The sequence below is a fragment of the Galleria mellonella genome, unplaced genomic scaffold (assembly GCF_026898425.1).
Source record: "Galleria mellonella isolate WM207_F2 unplaced genomic scaffold, CSIRO_AGI_GalMel_v1 utg35, whole genome shotgun sequence".
NCBI lineage: Eukaryota > Metazoa > Arthropoda > Insecta > Lepidoptera > Pyralidae > Galleria > Galleria mellonella.
The window spans coordinates 4207840-4232218 of record NW_026442082.1 but is presented as its reverse complement, the minus strand read 5'-3'; the positions used below and the strand labels follow the sequence as shown (position 1 = coordinate 4232218).

At 34.1% G+C, this 24379-nt stretch overlaps 1 protein-coding gene across 2 annotated transcripts in view; it reads right to left on the bottom strand.

Annotated features, from left to right (window-relative positions):
• Positions 1–1264: 1264 nt before the first annotated feature.
• Positions 1265–24379, bottom strand: part of LOC113509533 (octopamine receptor beta-1R-like) — an 87011-nt gene continuing 63896 nt past the window's right edge. For both annotated transcript variants that reach the window (XM_052896884.1, XM_052896885.1), the window contains exons 3-5: positions 7712–7909; positions 6768–6935; positions 1265–2588 (exon numbers count right to left, since the gene is read on the bottom strand). In XM_052896884.1, coding sequence (XP_052752844.1) covers positions 2414–2588; positions 6768–6935; positions 7712–7909 — 541 coding nt within the window. In that variant the 3' untranslated portion in view covers positions 1265–2413. The remainder of the gene's footprint in view (positions 2589–6767; positions 6936–7711; positions 7910–24379) is intronic.

Below are 24379 nucleotides of genomic sequence, written 5' to 3'. Positions count from 1 at the left end.
TTGTTGCTATCGATCAAAACGCTGAGACGGTTTTTTCGGTATTGAAAAAGTTATTCGGTGATCGTCAAAGCTATTATGGAAGATTAATTTGCATCTCCTGCGAAAACAGACTGATAAAGAGATAGAATTTCATTTTTATTAAAGAAAAAAAAACCGTACATTCTTTACGAATTATTTGTTTTTATCTTTTTTTTTGCAACTTAGAATGGAAAACAAGCTGACGGCCCACCTGATGGTACGTAGTAGCAGTACCATGGACATAACAGAGTATACTGTTTCGCCCATGATACCCCCATGTGTTGAATTCCTGAGGACTCAGATGTTATTCCTCTGTACCCTGTAAATTCACGCCATATCCCACCCTTCAAACCGAAACATAGCCATGCAAACACAACTGCTTTACGGTTGAAACACGAATGGGACAGAGGTACTCAAGCAATCGACTTTTGTACAAAGTCTCCCTCTGAGAATAACTCTATCTATCTATCAATTTATTTGCCATTTTGAGCTGCATAAAAAATTCAAAGTTTCAAAGTATCTAGAAAGCAGATATAAAAAAAGAAAATCTACACGTTTTAAATATTTCAATTATTTAACAAAAAAATAAACAATCAAGTAAAATATTTGTTGAAAATATCAAAGCAATTAGATCGTAGATTTGTAACAGGCATTACTGCAAAACACACAATTTTCAATAACTGTGGCCTTGTGTTCGATATATTTCCCTCCAAAAATATTGCGGTGAAAAAGTCCCTTTCAGTGTTCTATAAATAAACTAGAGGAAGCCGAGAGAGCTCTTTAAAGAATATTTGGGAGCAACAAAAATATATATTATTATAATAATGACAGCAGAGGCAATAGCCGGTATTTATAATAATTATTAATTAAGATTTTTTATAATTAAACCGTAGGTCTCGTATGAGGCGACTAAGGGAGGGCTAGGGATGGGCAGCAGCGTCTCTCTTTAAACATCTCCAAAGCCTAACTGCCAGGTTGCTAATCTGCATATCAAGCGTGGCAACTACTGGTAATCCTATCTAGGGGTGGTTTATGTCCAGCAGTGGACAATTAACCCTTCTTTGCATAATGGTGGAAATTTCCATCATAACATTAAACGCCCAAAAATTATATAAAAGAACAAGTTCACTTTAAGTTGATCGTGTCTGGATACCTTTTTAATGTCCATTGCTTATAATTAATATATAATAATGTGTGTATATATATATATATATATATATATATATATACATACATATATACACATACATATATACACATACATATATACACATACATAAATAATACCGTCATATTCAAAATACCTCCCTTTTGAAGCTAAATGAACGGCAACACACGAATAGTACCGTAAACATGTCAGTGTATTCTCAACTGTCCATAGTACTGTTCATGTATACAGGCTACCACTCACCACTCACCGTCAGCGATGCTATTCTATAAAATTTCACACTTCGTTACCCAATCAATTTCACATTCACTTCATCTAACTTTCGTATTCTGTAAGCGTGAGCAGTGACAGGTGAAGTGAAATTAGTTTCGAAAATTAAGGTGAATTCCTAAAGTTTGCAACACACCTACCTCAGTTCACTACGCCGTCGCCTTAACGAAATGGCCCTGTCATCGGTCTTATTTATTTGTAGAACACCAAATGTAAATCACTAGTGAATTTGCTAGTGAAATTTGAGATTGACTTTACAAAATATCAGTACAAATGCGCTTGTAGTGTTTACAAGCCCATTTGTAATAAAAACTCACTAGTGAATTTGCTAGTGAAATTTGAGATTGATTTTACAGAATATCAGTACAAAAGCGCTTGTAGTGTTTACAAGTCCAGTTGTAGTAAAAACTTACTAGTGAATTTGCTAGTGAAATTTGAGATTTTACAGAATAATACTACAATCTTGTAATCACTATAAGTCCATTTGTAATGCCTTTCTGCAAAAAAAAATCCATAAATTATAACCATCTTATTCATAATATTTAAAGAATTTGTCTTACAAAAATAACCGACATCAATTGTGACAAAAATCAGTTGTTTTGATTTAAAAACCAAACAACTGAAGCGATTATGATGAAATTTCTATGGAACCAATCTGTGAGTATATCCGTTCAAACTAAAAATCAGTTTAGAGCTGATGAAGTTTCAGAACTCAGTTAGCTCATGAAAAAAAACTACGCTACTGAATAGAGAACCTTCGTATTTTTGAAATCGGTTCAAAACGTTAAAGTCTCATAAATCTATTTTATCTACTGAAGTGTTTTGTCTTTTTCTTTCCTGCTAAATTCCCTGTTTGATAGAAAATGGTAAAATGTAACAGCTAAAATGGACTTGTAGAACATTTTAGTTTTTATGAATAAGAGGTTATTCTGTAAAACTTCTTTCGCATAAACAAAATTATGTTTCTAGAACAATCTCCTCCTGCCTGGAACAGGATGCGTGGGCTCTAAGAAGGTCGGCTGAGGTGGACTTGACACAGTTGTTCATGTGTATGTCAGATGATACGTTGGAATGGTGATGCTCGCGACGTGGACGGTGACAGCACCGGCGGCCGAAGTCTCCGCAGAGCGACCTGGTGATGAGAAATAAATAAATGAGTATACCAATAGGAGACTGTATGATAGTTGGTAAGTAATCATTTATGTAGATACAACATTTGTTTTCTGTGAGTTTGCATGCGTGAATTTTTTACATAGACTTGTGTACACAAAATGTTTGTATAGCGCGGGGATTAAACTCGTGACCTTCGTAAAGTGAGACAGTGTGTTAAACTACATCACCAAGATCGTCAATAAATATAAAGAACTTTGGTCCATTTGTGTCCCAAAAAGTCATTTAAATCCGTTCAGCTACTTAAGCGTGTTTGAATAACAAACATCCGAACATCTTTTATAATACACAGTAGCTAATTCATTACGTTGGTTATCAACAAATATCTCTGATTGTTCCATCAAAGATTACAGTTCTAAACATGTTAATTTTAATTTATACTGCGGTGCACGAAAAATATTAGAGAAAATTAAATATGAAAGAATAAACAAAAGGTAATATTAGAGAAAAAGATGATATGAGTACTGAGTACATTATTTGATTTTAATGTATATTACAGTGCACAAAACATATTTTAAGAAATTGAAATATGGAAGAACAAACAAAAAGTAATAAAGAATGAGATAAATTATTCAATATTGTATTATATTTTTTACAAAACAGTTGGTACGGGGCACATGGGAAATACTTTTTATGATTAAAAAAAATAATCACGCGTTAATAAGTTCTTTTTCTAAACCACTGAAGTGGCAAACAAGTATTCGGCTCACCTGATGGTAAGCGGCAACCGTAGCCTGAGAACACTTACAATACTATGGGGCATTACCCGCACATTACCGACTCTGAAGAAACTTCTCTATTCCTTTTTTTGTTTTGAAGAACGCCATACTGTAGTTTCTTGGAAAAACCTCGACAGGGAGCTTATTCCATAACCTGGGTATTCGTGGGAGGAAACATTTATGAAACTGCGTTGTGCATCTAGGCTCTAAGGCATGGGAGTGAACTCCCTTAAGTTGGCAAGCTCTACTGAACTGTAACTATGTGTATTGAATGGTATGAAAGACATTTTATATTATATTTAACGAAAGAGTGAAACCAATCGAAAACCACAAGTGAAATCCGAAACTAAAAACAGAAAAATGAAATCAAAAATTAAAACTACAAGTCAAATACGAAAGTGAACATTAAAATCCAAAAACTAAGACAAAAAACACAAATTGTATACATTGTTCGAAGAAGCCTCGAGTAGAACTAACTACCTTACAGTAGTAAACATAAGGTAGTACTTTACTGCATGATCGTTTATGACTTTTCTGGGGTTTCTAGAGATAGTCGGATTAGGTATCATTGTATCTTTGCTTTGCTTTGCACAATTGATTACGAATCCTTACAAAATATAATTTCGATAGGCCGCTATTATGTGGGATAATCGTTTCCAGGTTAGTAATGAGATATCGCCAAATCAACTTACATGACGTGTGGAATCAAAATCACTACCATTCTTTTAAGAAGGTGTTCAACCTATAAAACAACTTCTTTTTCCAAAGAAACGTGAAAGAATTGACGCCCTTTAATTTATTGCAGGGATGAAGTCAGTGGATGAAGGTGGCTCAGGACTGTTCTTTATGGCAGTCTTTACCAGAGGGAGACTTTGTACAAAAGTCGTTTGCTTGGGTACCTCTGTCCCATTCGTGTTTCAACCGCGAAGCAGTTGTGTTTACATGGCTGTGTTTCAGTTTGAAGGGTGGGATATGACAGTGAATTTACAGGGTACAGAGGAATAACACCAGAATTCTTAGGAATGGCAACGCATGGGGTGTATCATGGGCGAAACAGTATACTCGTGTTATGTCCATGGTACTACTCATGTCTATAAGCGACGGTTACCACTTCCCATCAGATGGGCCCTCAGCTTGTTTGCCATACTAAGTTGCATAAAAAAAGCAAAGATATCATTCTGTATTCTTGTGCACGTTTATCGTTCGTTATAAAGAGGTCTTTACATCCTTATATATAGACCTTCTTATAGTAAAAGTTAATCTGCTATAAGGGGAAACAAGTATTCTTATCTGCTAATGCGGTGCTAATGAATGGGATTGCTTTAAGGATAAATTTGTGCATGCTCCATTTAATCAAATCAGATAAGGGATAAGTACAGGTCAATGGTAGAGAGTGAATGGTCCGAGATTAATGGAAATGGAGAAATCTCAAAACATTAAATTCACTGTATAGATTCCATCGACATCAAAGAAGGAAGATCTCAATTAGGTTGTATTTATTTAAGTTTCATCATTATTATAACAGCCTGCCCACTGCTATTATATATATTATATAAGAATAAGTATCCCTTTTGGGATATAATAAAAATAATAATCTCATAATTTCCAACAAAATCAAAGTCGGATAAGAATAACGTAAAAGGGAATGAGAAAAATGCGAAGAAAATTCAAAACAAAGGCAATTCAGCACAAATACATTCGGGTAATTTATCTTAACTTTAATATCACGAATATTTTTGGGTAATCATTCAAACTTGAGTATTTGGAAATTCTTGATCTGCTAAAAGTGAATTTAGATAAAACAAAGGAGACCAAATAAGACACTAAACTAGGAAAAGAGTAAGGACTATGGTACGACATACAAAATCGTTAGTAAATACAGTTAAGAAAGGAACCTTAGAATGCTCTTAGAGTACTCTTTGTTTGCTCTTAGTGCTCTTAAAATACTTTTGGAATGCTCATAGTATAGTCTTAAATTCGTTTTAGAATACTCTTAGCGTTCTCTTAGATGCTCTTCTAGAGCTCATAGAATACTCTTGGAATGCTCTTAGAATATTCATAAAATAGTTTTAGAATTCTCTCAAAATGCTCCTAAAATATTCTCAGAATGCTCTTAGTATGTTCTTAGCATGTCTTTAAAGTTCTTTTAGAATACCCTTAGAGTTATATTAGACGCTCTTAAAATGCTCTTATCGTGCTCATAAAATATTTCTGGAATTCTTTTAGAGTACCCATAAAATAGTCTGTGAATGCTGTTAAACTGCTAACAGAATACTCTTAAAATGCTCAAAGAATACTCATAGAATAATCTTAAAATGCTCAAAGAATGCTCATAGAATACTTTTAACAGTTTCTCATAGTTTCTTATAATTTACACTAAACAAATATTGGATATTAATGGAAGAACGAGGATTCACACTTTTGGTCTAATTAAAACATTCAAAATTTAAGGAACCATCTCACTTTAGGAATGAATGGGTTAGCCAAAAGTTTATCACCTGCATAATCAAAAGAAGACGTTACTTATGTGATTTTCCAATATTTTCCAAAATTTTTGGATACATTTATAGTCATTGTGTCGTGTTACTTTGTTCCCAGCTGATTAATACTCTACAAAACAAAAACGGTCAATTAGTGTCATTATACAACATTCAAAGTTTTAAGGTTGGATTGTATTTTCAAAAAATTACAAATAATACTCGTATATCAAAAGTGCTTCAGAGAGGTTTTTTATTCATCTATTTAGATATCCAAAATATAAAAAAATAAAATTTATTTACTATATTATTTTTTTTAATAAATCATTGAATACAAGTACGAGAAAGACTTTTAATAATAGTTTCACTAAATATTTCTCTCTCTCTCAATTGTTCAGTTGTTTAGTAGTATTGTAAGAACAAAATTTATTATTGTTATCCGACTTATAAGTACTTACCTAATAGCACAGGTAATTTAAAACTTTGAAGTTTATTAATTTGTTAACTGCTTATAATTTTCCAATAAATTTGTGTATCGTTTCTCATTACTTATTAAAGAATGATCGGTTTCCCAGTATTTCAAAGATTAACAGGAAACTTTTGAAAAGGAATTGAATTTTCACAATTATTATCAAATATTATTAAATAGCGTTTATCAATTTGCATAAATAAATTATTAACATGATACATACAAATAAAATATATAAACAAAAGTTTTTAAATGACAATAAAATGTCTATCGAAATCTGTTGCGTGGTTTGGAAGAAGTAAGCGGAGAATTAGACAGACGCGGGTAATGTCTTTGTTTCATACTATTTAGAGACTATAGATGTTAATTACATATACGTTTTTAATGTTACAGAACAGAAAATAGATAAGAAGCTAGTGGAAAATATAAAAACAGTGGCAAATAAAAGAGAATGACAGAAAGTGCTTAAGTCTCACCGGCAGCACGAACCCAATGTTTTCCTGAATGCAGCTCTGAAGTCTCTGTTGAAGTACGCGTAGATCAAGGGATTGAGGGCCGAATTGAAGTAGCCCACCCAGAAGACTCCAGCTACGACTGGTGGTGGAGAGGGGCACGCATCCCCGCATAACGCCGTGATGATATACCTAACAAAAAAAAAATTGTATACAGTTTGAAATAGTTAACAAGATATTCTATCTGATAGTAACCGTTGCCTATAAACATGAATAGGTCCGTGGAACTACAAAATACACTGTAACCCCTATTGTTTCCCTCAAGCGTTGTCGTTACTGGTACCTAACAGGCTAGGCCTCAGTACTCTGTAACTATAAATTCACTACTATTTACCACACTTTACCAAAACTGAAACAGCTTCTTGGTGGCGAAAGGATAAGTCGAGCAAATATATCATCGTTATGGCAAAGAAATGATTGGGTCATATAGCTGGAAGAACCGATAAGCGATGTGAAAGAAAGGTTCTTGATTGGCGACCCTGTAGAAGCAAACACAATAAGTGGGATACCGCACTAGACGGAGCGATGGTTTTTTTTTACAACACAGAGGGCAAACTAGCATGCGGCTCACCTGGTAGTAAATGACTACCGCCGCCCATGATCACCCACAACACTAAAGGCATTGCAGGTGTGCTGCCGGTCTTTTAAAAAGGAATATGTTCTTTTCTTGAAAGTTATGTTGTCGTATCGGTTCGGAAATACTGCTGCTGGAAGTTGATTCCAAAGAGTGGTTGTGCGTGGAAGGAAGTGCCTTGAAAAACGTACGGTGGAGGACCGCCACTCGTCCAGATGGTTGGGATGAAATGATTTCAAAAGTATTGCAAGAAGTCAATAGATGCAGGTGGCTCAGGACAGTTTTATAATTAAGAGACGCAGACAATAATGATAATATAATTATAATAACTTACCATAAGAAAAATGGTAGCCAACACGCCAAGAAAGCTGACATGATGATTCCTAATGTCCTGGCCGCCTTCCTCTCTCTTTTCATCTTACTGCTGGCCATAGGCTGCATCTGTATACTCTGTCGCTCTCTCATCACCTCCCCCATGGAGATACCATTGATTTGAAGGTGCTTATCGAGTAACAACGCTGCTACCTTACTCCTGTGATAGAAAACAATATGTTAAGATTTCTTATATAATACCATTTAGAAATGGGCATTACATAATAGAAAAGATCCATCCCAAAGATCCCAAAAGAAATCCGTCTTTAATTATGACAAAACCAAATTCTGTGAGACTAATCTGTAACTATATTGTTATGTATTAGTAGTAATAGTTTTTTTTTTAACAGATAATGGAATGGTAACCCCACCCGCGCTATCGGTATACACCGGCGGGCAACCAGTGAAGGATGATAGGTGAGGATGAAGTAGGTCAGTTAGCCCATCGTGACGAATTCAACAAGAATTATTCACAATGGTTTCCAGGGGGAACCACGTGGAGGCATATTGCTGGCAATGGGGCTGTCAAACTCCATTGCTAACAATACCTTTCCCCCCAGTAGAATTAGTTAAGAATGTGTGAGTGGTTGCATCCACTATATATATGATTTACTTGTCGATAATAAACCAGTGTGCTACAAACCCATTCTCCCACTGTTAGATAGGCGTATACGGGCACGTGATGCGACAAGTCGTTTGTAGCTAATACATAACATATATCCTTTCAGATATAAAAAAAAAAAAAAACTGTCAGAGTTATGAGGTAACAATAATGAAAATAAATACAATCGAAATGAAAAACTCCTTCTTTTCGAATTCAATTAAAAATAAAAGAATGCCAATAGAGACACACATTGTAAAAAAGAAATGCATAAATACTAAACGAGAATGACCTATAAAGATCTGTTATTATATTATATAACTAGTTTTTACCACTGACTTCGTTCGCGTGACCGGAATATGCACACTGATCGATATAAAGCAGCCTACGTTCTTTTCCATCCCATTTAGCGCATTTATACCAAATTTCATAGTGTCGGCCTAAAACTGGTAAAATAATTTAACAGTTTTAGGCCGGCATAACTTCGAGATGATTCAGGTTCATAGGTTATTATAGTTTACCTAAATAATCGCGTTAGTTTCCGTCTCTTGTTAACCATAAAACATGCAGCGTGAACGTCTAAAAGTTAATATATAAGGCTTTTGTAATGATTTTAAAACTGTTTAATTCAAATAAACTCATTTCATTTCATTTACTTTCAATTTGTTTTATTTCTTTTTATTTCGTTTCATTTCATTTCATTTCACGAATTCACGGAAATTTATTACTCGTGTAGACATTTCACTAAGTAAGTGACCATGTACAAAATTCATTTGCTCCTACCACTATTCCATTCGTTTACTGTCGTGAAGCAACTTTGCATTGCGATGTTTTGGTTGGAGGTTGGGATATGGGAGTGAAATTACACGATACGGAGGCAGGACTAGTACCGCATTAGGGACACCAGGTGTTGACGGTTTTATTAGGTGGGCCGTCACATTGTTTAATATTTCAAGTGGTTTTTTTTAAGTAGTGTACCTAACACTTGACTCCTATTACCAAATTAAGATATTTCAGTTACTGCTAAGTATAACCTGTTTAATGTACTTCGCTCAATTAATATTAATTATAAATATATTATTTATATTTATTATATTTTTTTTATACAACTTAGAATGGCAAACAAGCTGACGGCCTACCTGATGGAAAGTGGTAACCATCGCCTATAGACATGAGCAGTACCATGGACATAACAGTATATGCATTTTGGAAACAAAATGTAAATTATGGATGACTAATACATACTGTACCTCCTAATGGCAAATACCAAGACAAAATGCACCCCAGTTCTTTGACTTGGGACCACTCCTTATGGTAGTCAATGGGGGAGAGGTCTATGTTCAGCAGCAGCCAGTAAATGGCCGATATGATGATGATGAATCCGTACTATTCAAACTAATGGGACGTCTTTCTTTTTTTTTTCAAATTATCTGAGCATGTCTCCTTATGAAATTTAATAATTTAACAATAAAACAATAAAAAATCTGTTATTTTGATTTCTAAACTAAACTTTGAATCGATTTTAATAGAATTTCTATGAGACCGATCTGAAAGTATATCCTTTCAGTTAAAAAAAAAATAGTTTTCTAAATCGATTATAAACGACGGAGTTCTGAGGTAACAACCAAAAAAAAAAATACAACCGAATTGAGAGCCTAGTTTTTTATTTCGAAGTGTATTGATAAAGAAACCTTTTTAACTTAGCTGTATAATACTTAATTTATAAATTGTTATTCCAATAAAAAGTTATATCAAAGGCAAGTACCCATGTTTATTAATTATGCTAAGTAGAAAAACAGATTAACATCTCATTATTTGGATTTCATAATTTTGAGCGAACTGTGTACCGTTTTATTGAATCAGGAGAACACTCTTGGTACGAAATTTGTTAAAAACAAGGGAGCTTTAATAAACTTTATTTTCGACGATATGTCGTTTAATGTAATTCTTGGTTGGCATAACATTTATAATAATATCTATTCTATAAAGAGTACTTTCTGATAATATTAGTATAGTTTACTAGAGAGAGACTTTGTATAAAAGTCGTTTGCTTGGGCACCTCTGTTCTATTCGTGTTTCTACCGTAAAGCAGTTGTGTTTGCATAGCCGTGTTTCGGTTTAAAAGGTGAGATATGGTAGTGAATTTACAGGGTACAGAGGAATAACACTATGAGTATAGTTTACTAGAGAGAGACTTTGTATAAAAGTCGTTTGCTTGGGCACTTCTGTCCTATTCGTGTTTCTACCGTGAAGCAGTTGTGTTTGCATAGTTGTGTTTCAGTTTGAAGAGTGGGATATGGCGTGAATTTACAGGGTACAGAGGAATAACGCCTGAGTCTTCAGGAATGACAACGCATGGCGGGGGGTACCATGGGCGAAACAGTACACTCTGTTATGTACATGGTACTTCTCATGTCTATAGGTGACGGTTATCGCTTTCCATCAGGTGGGCCGTCAACTTAACTGCCATTTTAAGTTGCATAAAAAAAATATAATCGAAGATGGTTTCCAATTTATATTCAGAGCTATTAGGCGCGCGTTGCCGACCCTGAAGAAACCTCTTTACCCTTAATTTTTTTATAAGACCAATCTAAAAGTATATCTTTTCAGATAAAAAATAATAATTTTCCATATCGGTTTGTAAATGACGAAGTTATAAGGTAATACACATTAAAAAAAATTGAAAACCTCCTTGTTTTTGAAGTGATTTGAAAATATGATTAATTACGAAACAAAATCTATTTATATGTGTACACATATCGCACAATTTCGCATACGAAATTCAAATATTATGAATCTATTACTACATATTATATAGTTTACTTAGTTTATCGCTAAGTTTCATTCGTCTATAAATACATGCAATAAAACTATTAACTGAACGTTATCTGTACATATGAAATATTCAAGAACAATTGATATGAAAAAAAAATAATAGAACAATATTTATTATATATGTACCTATATTAAGAGGAAGAGGAAGACCGAGGATTAACTACATGGGACAGATAAAGGAAACACTAGGCGTCATGTCATATAGGGAGATAAAGGATATGGCCTGGGATAGAGCTGGCTGGAGGAAGATGCATGAATTAGTTGCACCGACAAGAGGAAACTCTTAAATGAAAATGAATGACCTATATTATATTTCATATTTTCTTTTTAACATATTATGCTTATTATCGTATTTACTATTTATCTATACATTCTATGTATCTCATATATGTTTTATATTATATACAAACCTAACAGTAATATTTGTCTTATTGTTGCTTGTTATTTAATTTAATTGTTGCGCGCAGCACTCTTTGTATAGGCTTTTACAAAGACCAGCGTCGGTGAGCCGTAAGGACTGCCTGATTGCTCAGCAGCCAGATATCGATAGATATTTAATGACAAAATAGATATATTTTTAAAATGTTGTTTAAAATTTTTAAGTTCGTTTAAATAAACCTATCACACAAAAAAAACATTAATGATCAGTCATATTCATTATCGTACCCAACCCAAAGGTCCCCATGACACTTGCTGTATTTCCGCGTTGGATTGCTAGAGATGTCCTATAATAAATAAATAAATCTCGTTTTTTTTTTAATGGATGATAATAGAATGGTAACCCCACCCGCGCTATCGGTATACACCGGCGGGGCACCAGTGAAGGATGATAGGTGAGGATGAAGTAGGTCAGTTAGCCCATCGTGACGAATTCAACATGAATTGTTCACAATGGTTTCCAGGGGGAACCACGTGGAGGTCGACCTAATAAGGCATATTGCTAGCAATGGGGCTGTCAAACTTCATTGCTAACAATCCCTTTCCCCCCAATAAATCTCGGTTATGCAGGCGAAGTCACGGGTAAAAACTTGTATGTACATAAATTGAATACTAATATTTGCTCTTCATATTGATTGAACATATCTCAAACCAATTAGTGACTTGATATGGGTTACGTTTGAACCTACACACACGTATGTACATGTGTTGGTAGACACCTACACATATTGGGAACACCTTAACTCTTTGTGGTTTATTGAATTTGGTATTGGCAGCCATTTGTTCTCAAGTCTTTATTTGTTATTTGGGTGGGTGTTGGAAGATTATGCTGGTAATTACACTTTATCTTTCTGTCAATGTTTTTTCTATAGAAAATAATTTGAATCTACGATCTCATTAATTTGGAAATAAGTACAACATGTAGATAAACGGACAAACAGAAATAAATACTATATAATAGAATTTAATAGAAAGAAAAGAAAGAAAAATAATTTCTTTAGTGTTATACATAGACATTACTAGAGGGAGACTATACAAAAGTCGATTGCTTGGGTACCTCTGTCGCATTCGTGTTTCAATCGTGAAGCAGTTGTGTTTGCATGGCTGTGTTTCGGTTTGAAGGGTGGGATATGGCGTGAATTTACTGGGTACAGAGGAATAACACCTGAGTCCTCAGGAATGGCAACGCATGGGGCGTATTATGGGCGAAACAGTACACTCTGTTATGTCCATGGTACTGCTTATATCTATAGGCGACGGTTACCACTTTCCATCAGGTGGACCGTCAGCTTGTTTGCCATTCTAAGTTGTATAAAAAAAAATATAACAGTAACCAAATTAATGTTACAACCCTAGTGTTTATATACAAAATTGTATTAATGGTATTTAAACTGAAAAAAAAAAGTAAATTCCGCCTAGCTATCGGATTTTCTCAAAGTGATTGAATTTCTTTGATGTTCAAATATATATTAGGTTGTAATAGCAAATAATATTTTCGTAATATTTATAGGTAAATATGACATCAATGGAACCGTTTCGTTAATGATTGCGTTCAAAATTAAATAAAAAAAGATGTCTTATACCTACTAGCGGAAATTCTTTCTTAATCGTTAGTAATTTATATATTTATATAAAATGGTATAGTAACCCTGCCTGCGCTAACGGGATACGCTGGCGGAGCACCAGTGAAGGGTGATAGATGAGAATGAAAACAGGCCAGTTAGCCCATAATAATGAATTCATCAGGAATTAACCATGATAGTTACCAGGGAGAACCGCGAGGAGCTTGACCTGGTTAGGTATATTGCTATCAATGGGATTCTCAGTCTCTTTTTTTATTTTCATTTATAATATGGATATTAGGTTATACCAAAATGTACACAAGCTTATTTATCATTTAAAAGGATTTCAACCATGAGAATCCGTAAAGAGAAAGTAGTTTATTGGGCTTGTATATATAAGGTACAAAAATAATACTTTAAATAATAATACATATATATCAATTAACTCAACTGTTAATTGTATTGTAAAACTTTTCGTCTGAATTTTGAAGGCATAAGGGCGTCTGCACTATCCTGGCATCATTTGGGAGGGAATTCCATAATCTAGCAGTTTGCACAGTAAAATATTTGTAACCTTTATAGTACTAATAATAATTGGGCTATATGTTTATTTGCAACCTATAATAAAAAATAAAAGTACAAGAATTTAAGACTAGCATCTAAAACCCAGCAGCTAAAACTATGTAAGACCAATGAAAAATTAATAGTTTTAAACAATTAAAAATAATTTACATTAATACAATACAATAATTAAAATACAGTTTAGACTTGGGTATCTATCCGTTTTTAAAGTCGGCTCAACAAACACCTCGTCGTATCTGTCATTCAATTAATTCAATTAACAAAAGGAAATCTCGTTATAGCAAAGTTTCAAGAATTGATTTAAGTTAATCTAGCTGAGTATGAAGAGATTTCTAGGCAGCCAACTTTATCACGTCAACGAAACGATAACGAAAACAAGCAACTTGTACGCAGTACAGGAATGTGGCGTAATATTAAAGCTATGTTTACACTTTTAGTATGGTTTTGCGCCATTTTTTATGCAACTTATAATTTTTTTTATGACAAACAACAACAAACACAACTTAGAATGGCAAACAAGCTAACGGCCCACCTGATGGAAAGCGGTAACCGTCGACTATAGACATGAGCAGTGCCATGGACATAACACAGTATACTGTTTCGCCCATGATACCTCCCATGCGTTGCCATTCCTGAGGACTCAGGGTTTCATGCTAGAAACACGAATGGGTTAGAGGTACCCAAGCAATCGACTTTTGTACAAAGTCTCCCTCTGGTAAGATTTATATACAGTGACATAACATGTACGCATTTTCTTCCACGCACAACCACTCTTTGGAATCAACTATCAGCAGCAGTATTTCCGAACCGATACAACAACATAACTTTCAAGAAAAGAGCATATTTCTTTTTAAAAGACCGGCAGCACACCTGCAATGCCGTTGGTGTTGTGGGTGATCTGGGCGGCGATAGTCACTTACCATCAGGTGAGCCGCATGCTCGTTTGCCCCCTGTGTTGTAAAAAAAAGGTCAAAGTTTAGACAATGTGTGTCGAAATTGTCCCCGTTCCGCGTTATGCTGCAGCCGAGGAGTTACAGCGCTGATTTTCAGCGGGAGCCCTTCGGATAGAACTTTCTTTTATTTAAATTTCAATATCATTGACTTTAATACTCATATAATAAGACTACATACTAAATTTAACCTCGATAGCAGCAAGAAAGCAGTTACGCTGATTTTTTTTATAACATAGATCGCAAACTAGCATACGGTTTACTTAATAGCAAGTGACTAGGGGGTAAAGGGATTGTTAGTAATGGGGTCTAACTGACCCATTGCCAGTAATACACCCTATCAGGTCGACCTCCACGCAGTTCCTCCTAGAAAATGTCGTAGTTAATTCTGGTGGACAACATCAGAGGAATTACAAGTTTACTGTTAGCTTTTTAAAAAGAAATATGCTCTTTTCTTGAAGGTAACAATGTCGTATCAGTTCGGAAATATTTCTGCTAGTGAAGACAGTGCCTTGAAAAACCAAAATTTCAAAATAATTTCGAAATTACATCTTATAGTAGACCTTCTGACCCTCTCGTCAATCCCCTTTCACTGGTGCCTCGCCGGCTTAAACCAAAAGAGCAGGCAAGGTTAGCATTCCATTTACATTCATAAAAAAAAAATACCGTATTTCATGCATTCCATTTTCATACACAAAAAATGCCGTGTGTATATAATATTCCTTGGCGCTTCCTGTTTGTCAACCATGTAGATCCAGCATAACAATTGTATCACAATTTACATTCATGGCGTCTCCTTTCCGTCGGTTTATGGCGCCAACGTGGAAGGTATATATTATTTTCCGAGATCTCTGTTTATATTCCGTGTATCTAACATATACTGAGTTACGCATGATTAGTGTCATGGACGCTAATATATTCTAATACTAGCTGTTTCCCGCAGCTTTGGTCGCATTTTTAATGTATTAATTGTCCTATATGTAAGTTAAGATAACCTATTCGTGAATAAAATTTCATACAAATTCTGAACGGATTAGTAGGGTTAGATTTTACATGAAAGAGTAATAAAAATAAAAAAAAAAAAAAACCAGAGGGAGACTTTCTACAAAAGTAGATTGCTTGGGCACTTCTTTCCCATTCGTGTTTCAATCAAAAAAAAATCCATTATCATTTTTTTATGCAACTTAGAATGGTAAAAAAGCTGACGGCCCACCTGATGGAAAGTGGTAACCGTCGCATATAGACATGAGCAGTACCATGGACATAGAGTATACTGTTTAGCCCATGATGCCCCCCATGCGTTGTAATTCCTGAGGACTCAGGTGTTATTCCTCTGTACCCAGTAAATTCACGCCATATCCCACCTTTCAAACCGAAACAGCCATGCAAACACAACTGTTTCACGGTAGAAACACGAATGGGACAGAGGTGCCCAAACAAACGACTTTTGTACAAAATCTCTCTGGTAAATTATAGCGTTTATAGTAGTATAAATATATAATAACAATGTATTTTATATATTTATTTATGTAACATATACTTTTAGCTTATATAGACAAAGCATGAAGTCTCAAAAACGGGTCAACTTTTTGTCAGCTAATTATCAAATTAGCTGACTCACTTTTTATCAGTGTTCTATATACTTACACATAAAATGTATCTGGACGCATTATTTAATAAGTAAAATGAGTATAATACGTATTAAAAAAAATTAAAAATTATAATACAAAATAAATATAGAAATTATAAAGGAATCATTCATTATTAAATAGGCGACGTGCTGAAGAAGGGCCAAATTAAAAGTACCCGTAACCGACGAGACGTGTATGACAAGATTGATGAATGAGGAAGAAGCGAAAGAGGTTTGTTTGAATCGAAGCATTTGGCGTTCCATTGTTTCTGCCTACCCTAATGGGAGACAGGCGTGACAGATATGTATGTATGTATGTCATTCATTATTATTTATCACGTAAAATTGTATAAGCATTTATATGAAGACACTCTATCTATATAATCTAAGCATTTTCTATTATAAGTACTTAGATGTAAGGTATGATTATTTGCATATGTTTTATTAGCATGAGCGTTTTTCTTTTATTTTTATTAGTTACACTTCAAGCGCCAAATAGCTATCATACTTTTTCTTTTCTCCTCTACCCAAAGGTACAGATTGCTTTAGTGATAAGACCGCCTTTTATATTTCACAAATGTAATATATATTTATCTTTGTATTATTTTTTATTTTATTTTTATTTTATTATTCTTTAAATGATGTAATAAGGAGTAAATAAGTATATAAATAATATGTTTTTTTTTTACAGCACAGGGTGCAAACGAGTATGCAGCTCACCTGATAGTAAGTGACTACCGCCGCATGGTCACCCACAACACCTACGGCATTGCAGGTGTGCTGCCGGCCTTTTAAAAAGGAATATGCTCTTTTCTTGAAGGTTATGTCGATGATGATTCTAATGACAACTAGTATCAGACATCTTTTTCCATTAGGTATAATATCAGCTTATTTGTTATTCTCAGTAATATACAAAAATTAACTCTAACGTATTCGGTTTTAGATTTTTTTCTGTTTTATATGCATTAGCTAAACATATCTTGCTTCTTCACTTTTACATCTTAATATTTTTTTTCATACATATGTTATAATATAAATAAATAACTGCGTTTTTTACATTTGTATCAGCCGTTAACTGTACATGTTGAACATAGCCTACCTCATAAGAAAAGTTTTGCCAGTAGTTGCCACGCTTGGCAGGGGTGTTGGCAACCGCAGTTTGACTTTTGTTGATATTTTAAGAGGGACGCTGCTGCCTATCTCTCGATCGTAAGATCCCTTAATCGCCTCTGACGACACCCACGGGAAAGGAGGGGGTGGCTTATTCTATATCAAGACGTACATAGCTACATACGGTTCTTTATATTATATTTACGCAATTATAAAAAAAAAAAATTAAGAAGAATACAAACAGACATACTTAAGAATACCATTAATGTTTTTATTATACCTACAGGAATAGAACTCAAAACCATTGAAAAATAAACCCTTACACCATCAAGACTACAATTTTCCACAATTTTATTTATAAAATTGAAGTGAGTATAAAAAAAGACTTTCCATAAAAACCTACGAGAAAGAGTTATAACAGACTCTATATTAACAGATGGAGTCATGAGATTTAGCATGTTATATTATATATATACAAAACATTTATTTTTCTGACCAATCTCATACGAGTACATTAAAAAATCTCTTTAAAAATAGCATTAAGTTATTATTCGAATCTCGTATAATAGCGACAAGGTCAATAAAACCCACAATGTCCTATTTCTACTGAACAAATTAGAAACCTTATAAATTTAAACTCAAAGTTGTTACGGAAGTTAGATCAAATGGTAGGCAAAAGCTAGATAGCGTCGGATTAACCTCTATTGTACTAATTAAGTTTACATAATTTACATTTAGACTTGTTATTTTTGTACTAAATTTTAATGGCAAATGAAATAAAAACTGATAAGAATAACTATCGTTGTTTATGAACAAATTCACTGTTTTTTTTTTTTAATTTACTCAATAACTTCACAAGCACTTCTCCTTCACCTATTTAATATTCAGGGTTTAATTAACATTTCTCGCAAAATACTCTATTAATACAAACGAATGACGGACAAAAGGCCCTATGTCTAATCTTATATAAATTTTCATCTTGCCGATTTTCCTTACCTTAATGAGATGAATAAAAGGAGTGGTCCCAAGAGTGAACCTTGTGGGACGTCTTTCACTTTTCGCTTTCTAATTAATACTTTATGTAAATTTTTCTCGATTTTAGACTTTGACACAGAGGTGAGAAAATTTATTACATAAACGAATTTTTTATTGATCAAATATCTATTAAAAACCTTCGGAATTTATTTTTCATTTATCTATTTCTTACTGAATTCCGAAATGTGGTCGATGGATACTAAAACAACTCCAATTACGGACCCTGTTGGGTACAGGAAGTAGGAGAGAGAAGATAACCTTTTCTAACTTTAGAAATAGCTAATTAGTTAGTTACAATATTATCCAATCATTGAAATTGTTTCACGATAGGTAGGATTTAAATTTGGATACTTTCAGATTTTTGTTATGAGCATTGAAATTTATTCAACGCATAGTAGTAATATAGAATGTTAATTAATTGTTAAATAAATTCATGATATGTTATTATTATATATTTTCGTAATATTTAAATGCTACAAAAATTTTTAAAGTTGCACGCTTGACCTAAGTAGATTTTGTAAGGTACTTTCAACTTATAAGATCAAATGTTTTATACCCAAAATCATAGAAAATAAAATTATTAAAAATTAAATTATTTAATATCAGAGACTTAGAACTGAAGAAAAAATTTAGACATATAATTTAAGATTTTGCTATATAACTATTGATTACAAAAATAAAACATTTAAAAAAAAAAATTACGAAGAAGATAAAATATAAGCATTGACAGAAAATTCTTCTTTTTAAAGTCGGTTTATAAATACGGACGAATTCAGAATTTTCTCACTTTTGATGTCGCTTAAAAAACTATTAAGGTAAGATATTTTTTCACTTTCAGGTTTTAATCAATGGCACCTAAAAGTGAGTTTGCTATAACTATACATCGACTGATAAACTAAAATTGAGAGATATTATGGCAAAAATATGATTCCGGCGAACCCTTATAATATTAGATTCATAGTAAATGACTCGTGACAAATTCTGAGGGTTTCGTGAAATATAAGAATGCCACGAAAGTACGGCAGATGTCGTATGTACATTCACTCTACTGATCAGGAAGTAGAATAGAATATTTCATTGGTTATCTTACTTTAAAAGTAAAAATAACAACTATTTTAGAAGACAATTAAATCCACGCGTACAATGTAACGGAATAAAAGTGGCGTAATACATATAAAATAACGAACAAGTACCATAAATGGTCCACTTGATCAAAAGAGGGTATTGTTACCTATAAATATAATTAGCAACATAGATCTCAGAGCACTGTGATGCTCGCAGTTGCCATTCCTGAAGACTTAAGTTTTATATTTTAGCAGAGTAAGTCCCGGTATAAAATAGGCCACCCCTCCCTTTCCCATGGATGTTGTAAGAGACGACTAAAGGAGATTTTGGTGGAGGTATGGACATTAGTGTCCCTCTTTAAATATCGTAGCGCTCTTTAAACCGAAACACGCCATGCATGCGTAATTACTTCACGTCAAATCTATTAGTGAGACAGAGTTACTCATCTTTATCATCATCATCATCATCATCATCATCATCAACATCATCATTATTATATCAGCAATTAACTGTCCACTGCTGAACATAGGCCTCCTCCTTGAGGGTTTTGACGGTATTTGTCACGTTGGCAGGTAGGTCGACTAGCAGACCGCAGTTTTGATGACATTTCAAGAGGAACACTGCTGCCCATCCCTTGACCATTAAATTAATTTAATCGCCTCTTACGACACCTGCGAGACAGGAAGAAGTGACCTATTCTATAGTGCAACCATATTGCTTACTATAGTTCTTCATACAACTGGCTTTTATCTCTCTGGTGAATGGCATATCTTAATCGAGACTAAGCCAAAAACTTCATTATTTAATCGCAACACTATAAAGCCCACTGATGACTTATGTAATTTACACCCATAATTTAGAACTTTAAGTGCCATAAACTTTCAATCAATCCATGAAACAACAAAAGCCCATTAGTATTCTGACCAAAGTTACGAACCGCTGTTTGCGACTACCTTCATTTGATTTTGTATATTGATATTTTAAAGTAAAATGTTGACCCTTCTGCAATCAGCTTGTGATCCTTAAAGTTTGTAGATTGTTTGGAATTATTTTGGTTACTAATTAATAAGGAAAGCGTTCAGTTTTTAACTTATCTTGGTATGATCTTTTTGTTTTAGATATTCTGGAATTTTCGAATATTTTACTTTTTTGTTTACTCAGTGCATTACTATATAAAATTATTAGCATATTTTTAAGGAACTATTGTAATAGTTGGCGTGTGATCCCGACATAAAATAGGCCACTCCTTCTTTTCTTGTGGGTGTCCTAAGAGGCCACTAATGAAACTTAATGTTTGAGAAATGGGTAGCAACGTCTCTCTTAAGACATCACCAAAACCTAACTTTTTTTTTATATATAACTTAGAATGGCAAACAAGCTGACGGCCTACTTAATGGAAAGTGGTAACCGTCGCCTATAGACTTGAGTAGTACCATGGACATAACAGAGTATAATGTTTCGCCCATGATACCCCCCATGCGTTGCCATTCCTGAGGACTCAGGTGTTATTCCTCTGTACCCTGTAAATTCACGCCATATCCCACCCTTCAAACCGAAACACAGCCATGTAAACACAACTGTTTCACGGTTGAAACACGAATGGGACAGAGGTACCCAAGCAAACGACTTTTGTACAAAGTCTCCCTCTGGTATTATCAATCTGACAAACGTGGCAACTACCGGCAAAACCCTTCAATAGCAAAGGCAGTCTATAGGAGAGGACAGTGGACAGTTAATTGCTGATATGATGATGATGATGATGATGGATGATGATGATTCAGTGAAAGTGAATTTTCTAAAGAAAAATTTAAAGTCTACCATACTTACTAACGTCCTCCACTTTTAAGTTTCGATTTTAGCCTGTATTTAAAGTAGCAATGTTGCCTTTTCGGTCTCTGTTCCAGGCAGGTCGACCACCAGGCGGTCTCTCATGGAGACCATCACTATAAATTCCTTGTGAACTGGTCAATTTTACTGTCGTAACCATTCAAACCGAAACAAGGCGGGGGAAAGAGATTGTTAGTAATGGAGACTGAGGATCCCATCGCTAGCAATATACCCAACCAGGTAGACCTCCTCATGGTTCACCCTGGAAACTATCATGATTAATTCCTGATGGATTCATCATGATGGGCTAACTGGCCTGTTTTCATCCTCATCGATCACCCTTCACTGGTGCCCCGCCAGCGTATTCCGTCAGCGCAGGCGGGGTTATCATTCCATTTTTATACGATAAAAAAAAAACGAAACAAAGCCATGCAAACACAATCGCTTTATGACTGAAACATGAGTAAAACATAGCTACCCAAGTAGATGCCTTTTATACAAAGTGAACTCTGGTCAACGTGACAATTTTTATATTTACCGTCAGTTGTTACATGCTTTCATTTAACTTGCTTCTTACGCGTCTTTCCATTTTTCCGGTTCATTAATAATTCATTTTTATAACATCCAATCGAGCCTATATACCATAGACAAAATAATGATTCTATTTATTTATTATATATTGTAATGTTGGCAAATAAAAATAGATCTAATTATAAACCGTTGAGCACAGCAAATACAACGATATGAGGAAAACCTTTTTTTTTTCTCCATTGAACTAATCATATATGTATAATACTAAATACTTTTTTTTTTCTACATAGACAAAGGAATCATTTCTTTTTATAAATATTGTTAATAGAAAAATGTAAAAAGAATGAATTAAGTACTTATTTATTTAATCTTCATCATATCAGCCCTTAACGGTCCATTGCTGAATATAAACCTTACCCTTGGGGGGTTTTGCCAGTAGTTGCCACAATTGGCAAGTGAGTTGGCAACCGCAGTTAGGTGTTTTGAGATGTTTTAAGAGGGACGTTGCTGCCCATCCCTCGACAATAAGTTCCCTTAGTCGCCTCTCACGACACCCACGGGAAATGAAGGGGACCGACACGGCGACTGATTTATTTGCGAAATATTAATAGGTGTATTTTTTCCATGAAGAAGCCTGCATATAACAAAATGTCAATAATACTGAGTTGCCATCCATAAGTACCTACCAATGCCAATAAATATACAATAGATACATATGTTTATGTCAATTCCAAACATTTATTTTATATTATTTATTTTACATTATGTTGTGACGATATTTGTGTCATAAACATAATGTTATTCTTAGCCTTCGTCGAATCGAATAAGTCCAATTGCAACAGTCACCATAAAACTGGGATATAAAACCGAATTATAAGTTTCTATAATTTGGTTAAGTAAGTACATAAATATCCCTTCCATTCCCGTGGGTGTCGTAAGAGAGGGAGACTTTGTACAAAAGTCGTTTGCTTGGGTATCCCTGTCTTTTTTTTACAACACAGGGGGCAAACGAGCATGCGGCTCACCTGATGGTAAGTGACTACCGCCGCCCACGGTCACCCACAACACCAACGGCATTGCAGGTGTGCTGCTGGCCTTTTGTTTTGTTTGTTTGTTTGTTTTGCCATTTCTGAGAACTCCGGTGTTATTCATCTATACCCTGTAAATTCACTGCCATATCCCACCGTTCAAACCAGAACATAGCCATGCAAACACAATTGCTTCACTGTAGAAACACGAATGGGACAGAGGTGCCCTAGTAAATGACTTTTATACAAAGTTTCCCTTTGGTAAACTACTTCTAGATAGCGTGTTAAGATTAAACATACACCAGATTTTTAGTTAGACAGTAGTTAGAAAGTGGTGCAGTAGATTTTTTGTGATGAAGGAACAAATATACAGACAGATAGATATAATTCGTAAAAAAAATTGTTTAGGTATCTACCAGTCGTATAAAGATCCATGACTTCTTAAATACCACCTATGTACAGACGTCCTCTAGGTACTATTTTATTATAGCTGAAATAATGATACTCTTTTTAGACACAAGTAAAATGAGATAATGGTTTTATAGCTATTTTAAGGAGTCTTATAACCTTTATAATTTACGAGGAAAGCCGCAACTTTGATAAAAGCTGAAAATTTAAGTGAAATATTAAAAATTAAAACACTCTTCGAACAACACCTCAGAGGGGAATATTTTAAGAACATTCTGTTTCTCGGCTATTTGGCTTTTTATAGTACAACTAGCTGACTCGGCAAACGTTGTTTTACCATTAACATTATTTCTAGAACTATACATAAAAATATATCGTACTAAAATTATTATATTCGATTGTCATCTTGCAACCCTATTACGGCATATAAAAATCGCGATTTAAAAAACAGGAGTTGATCGTAAAAGCGTGAAAATTTGAATTTGTATGTATTTTTCCATGCTAAATCATAATAAAATCAAAATAAATTTGTGAATTTTTTTTTAAAAAATATTTAGGAGTGGGTCACCCTTATCATTGAGGGGTATGAAAAATAGATGTTGGCCGATTCTCAGACCTACCCGATATGCACACAAAATTTCATAAAAATCGGTAAAGCCGTTTCGGAAGAGTTTGGTGACAAACACCGCGACACGAGAATTTTATATATTAGATGTATTTCTCTTTGTTTCTTGAGAAAAATCATTCAATTTCATTGATAATGGTTTTGTTGTAAGATCATGTATGGATCCCCTAATCACTGTCACTGTCAATGACTGACTGACGGCATGACGTAAATGATGTTCGTAATGAGAGATCGGTAGACCATTATTAGTAAATAATCAGATTTTTTATTGTCTACTAATAGTTATAATAATAATGGAGTCCTAAGAAATAAATCCTATTAATATTATAAATGCGAAAATATGTAACAATTGATGGATAGATGTTTGTTACTCTTTCACGCAATAACTATTAAACGGATTTCA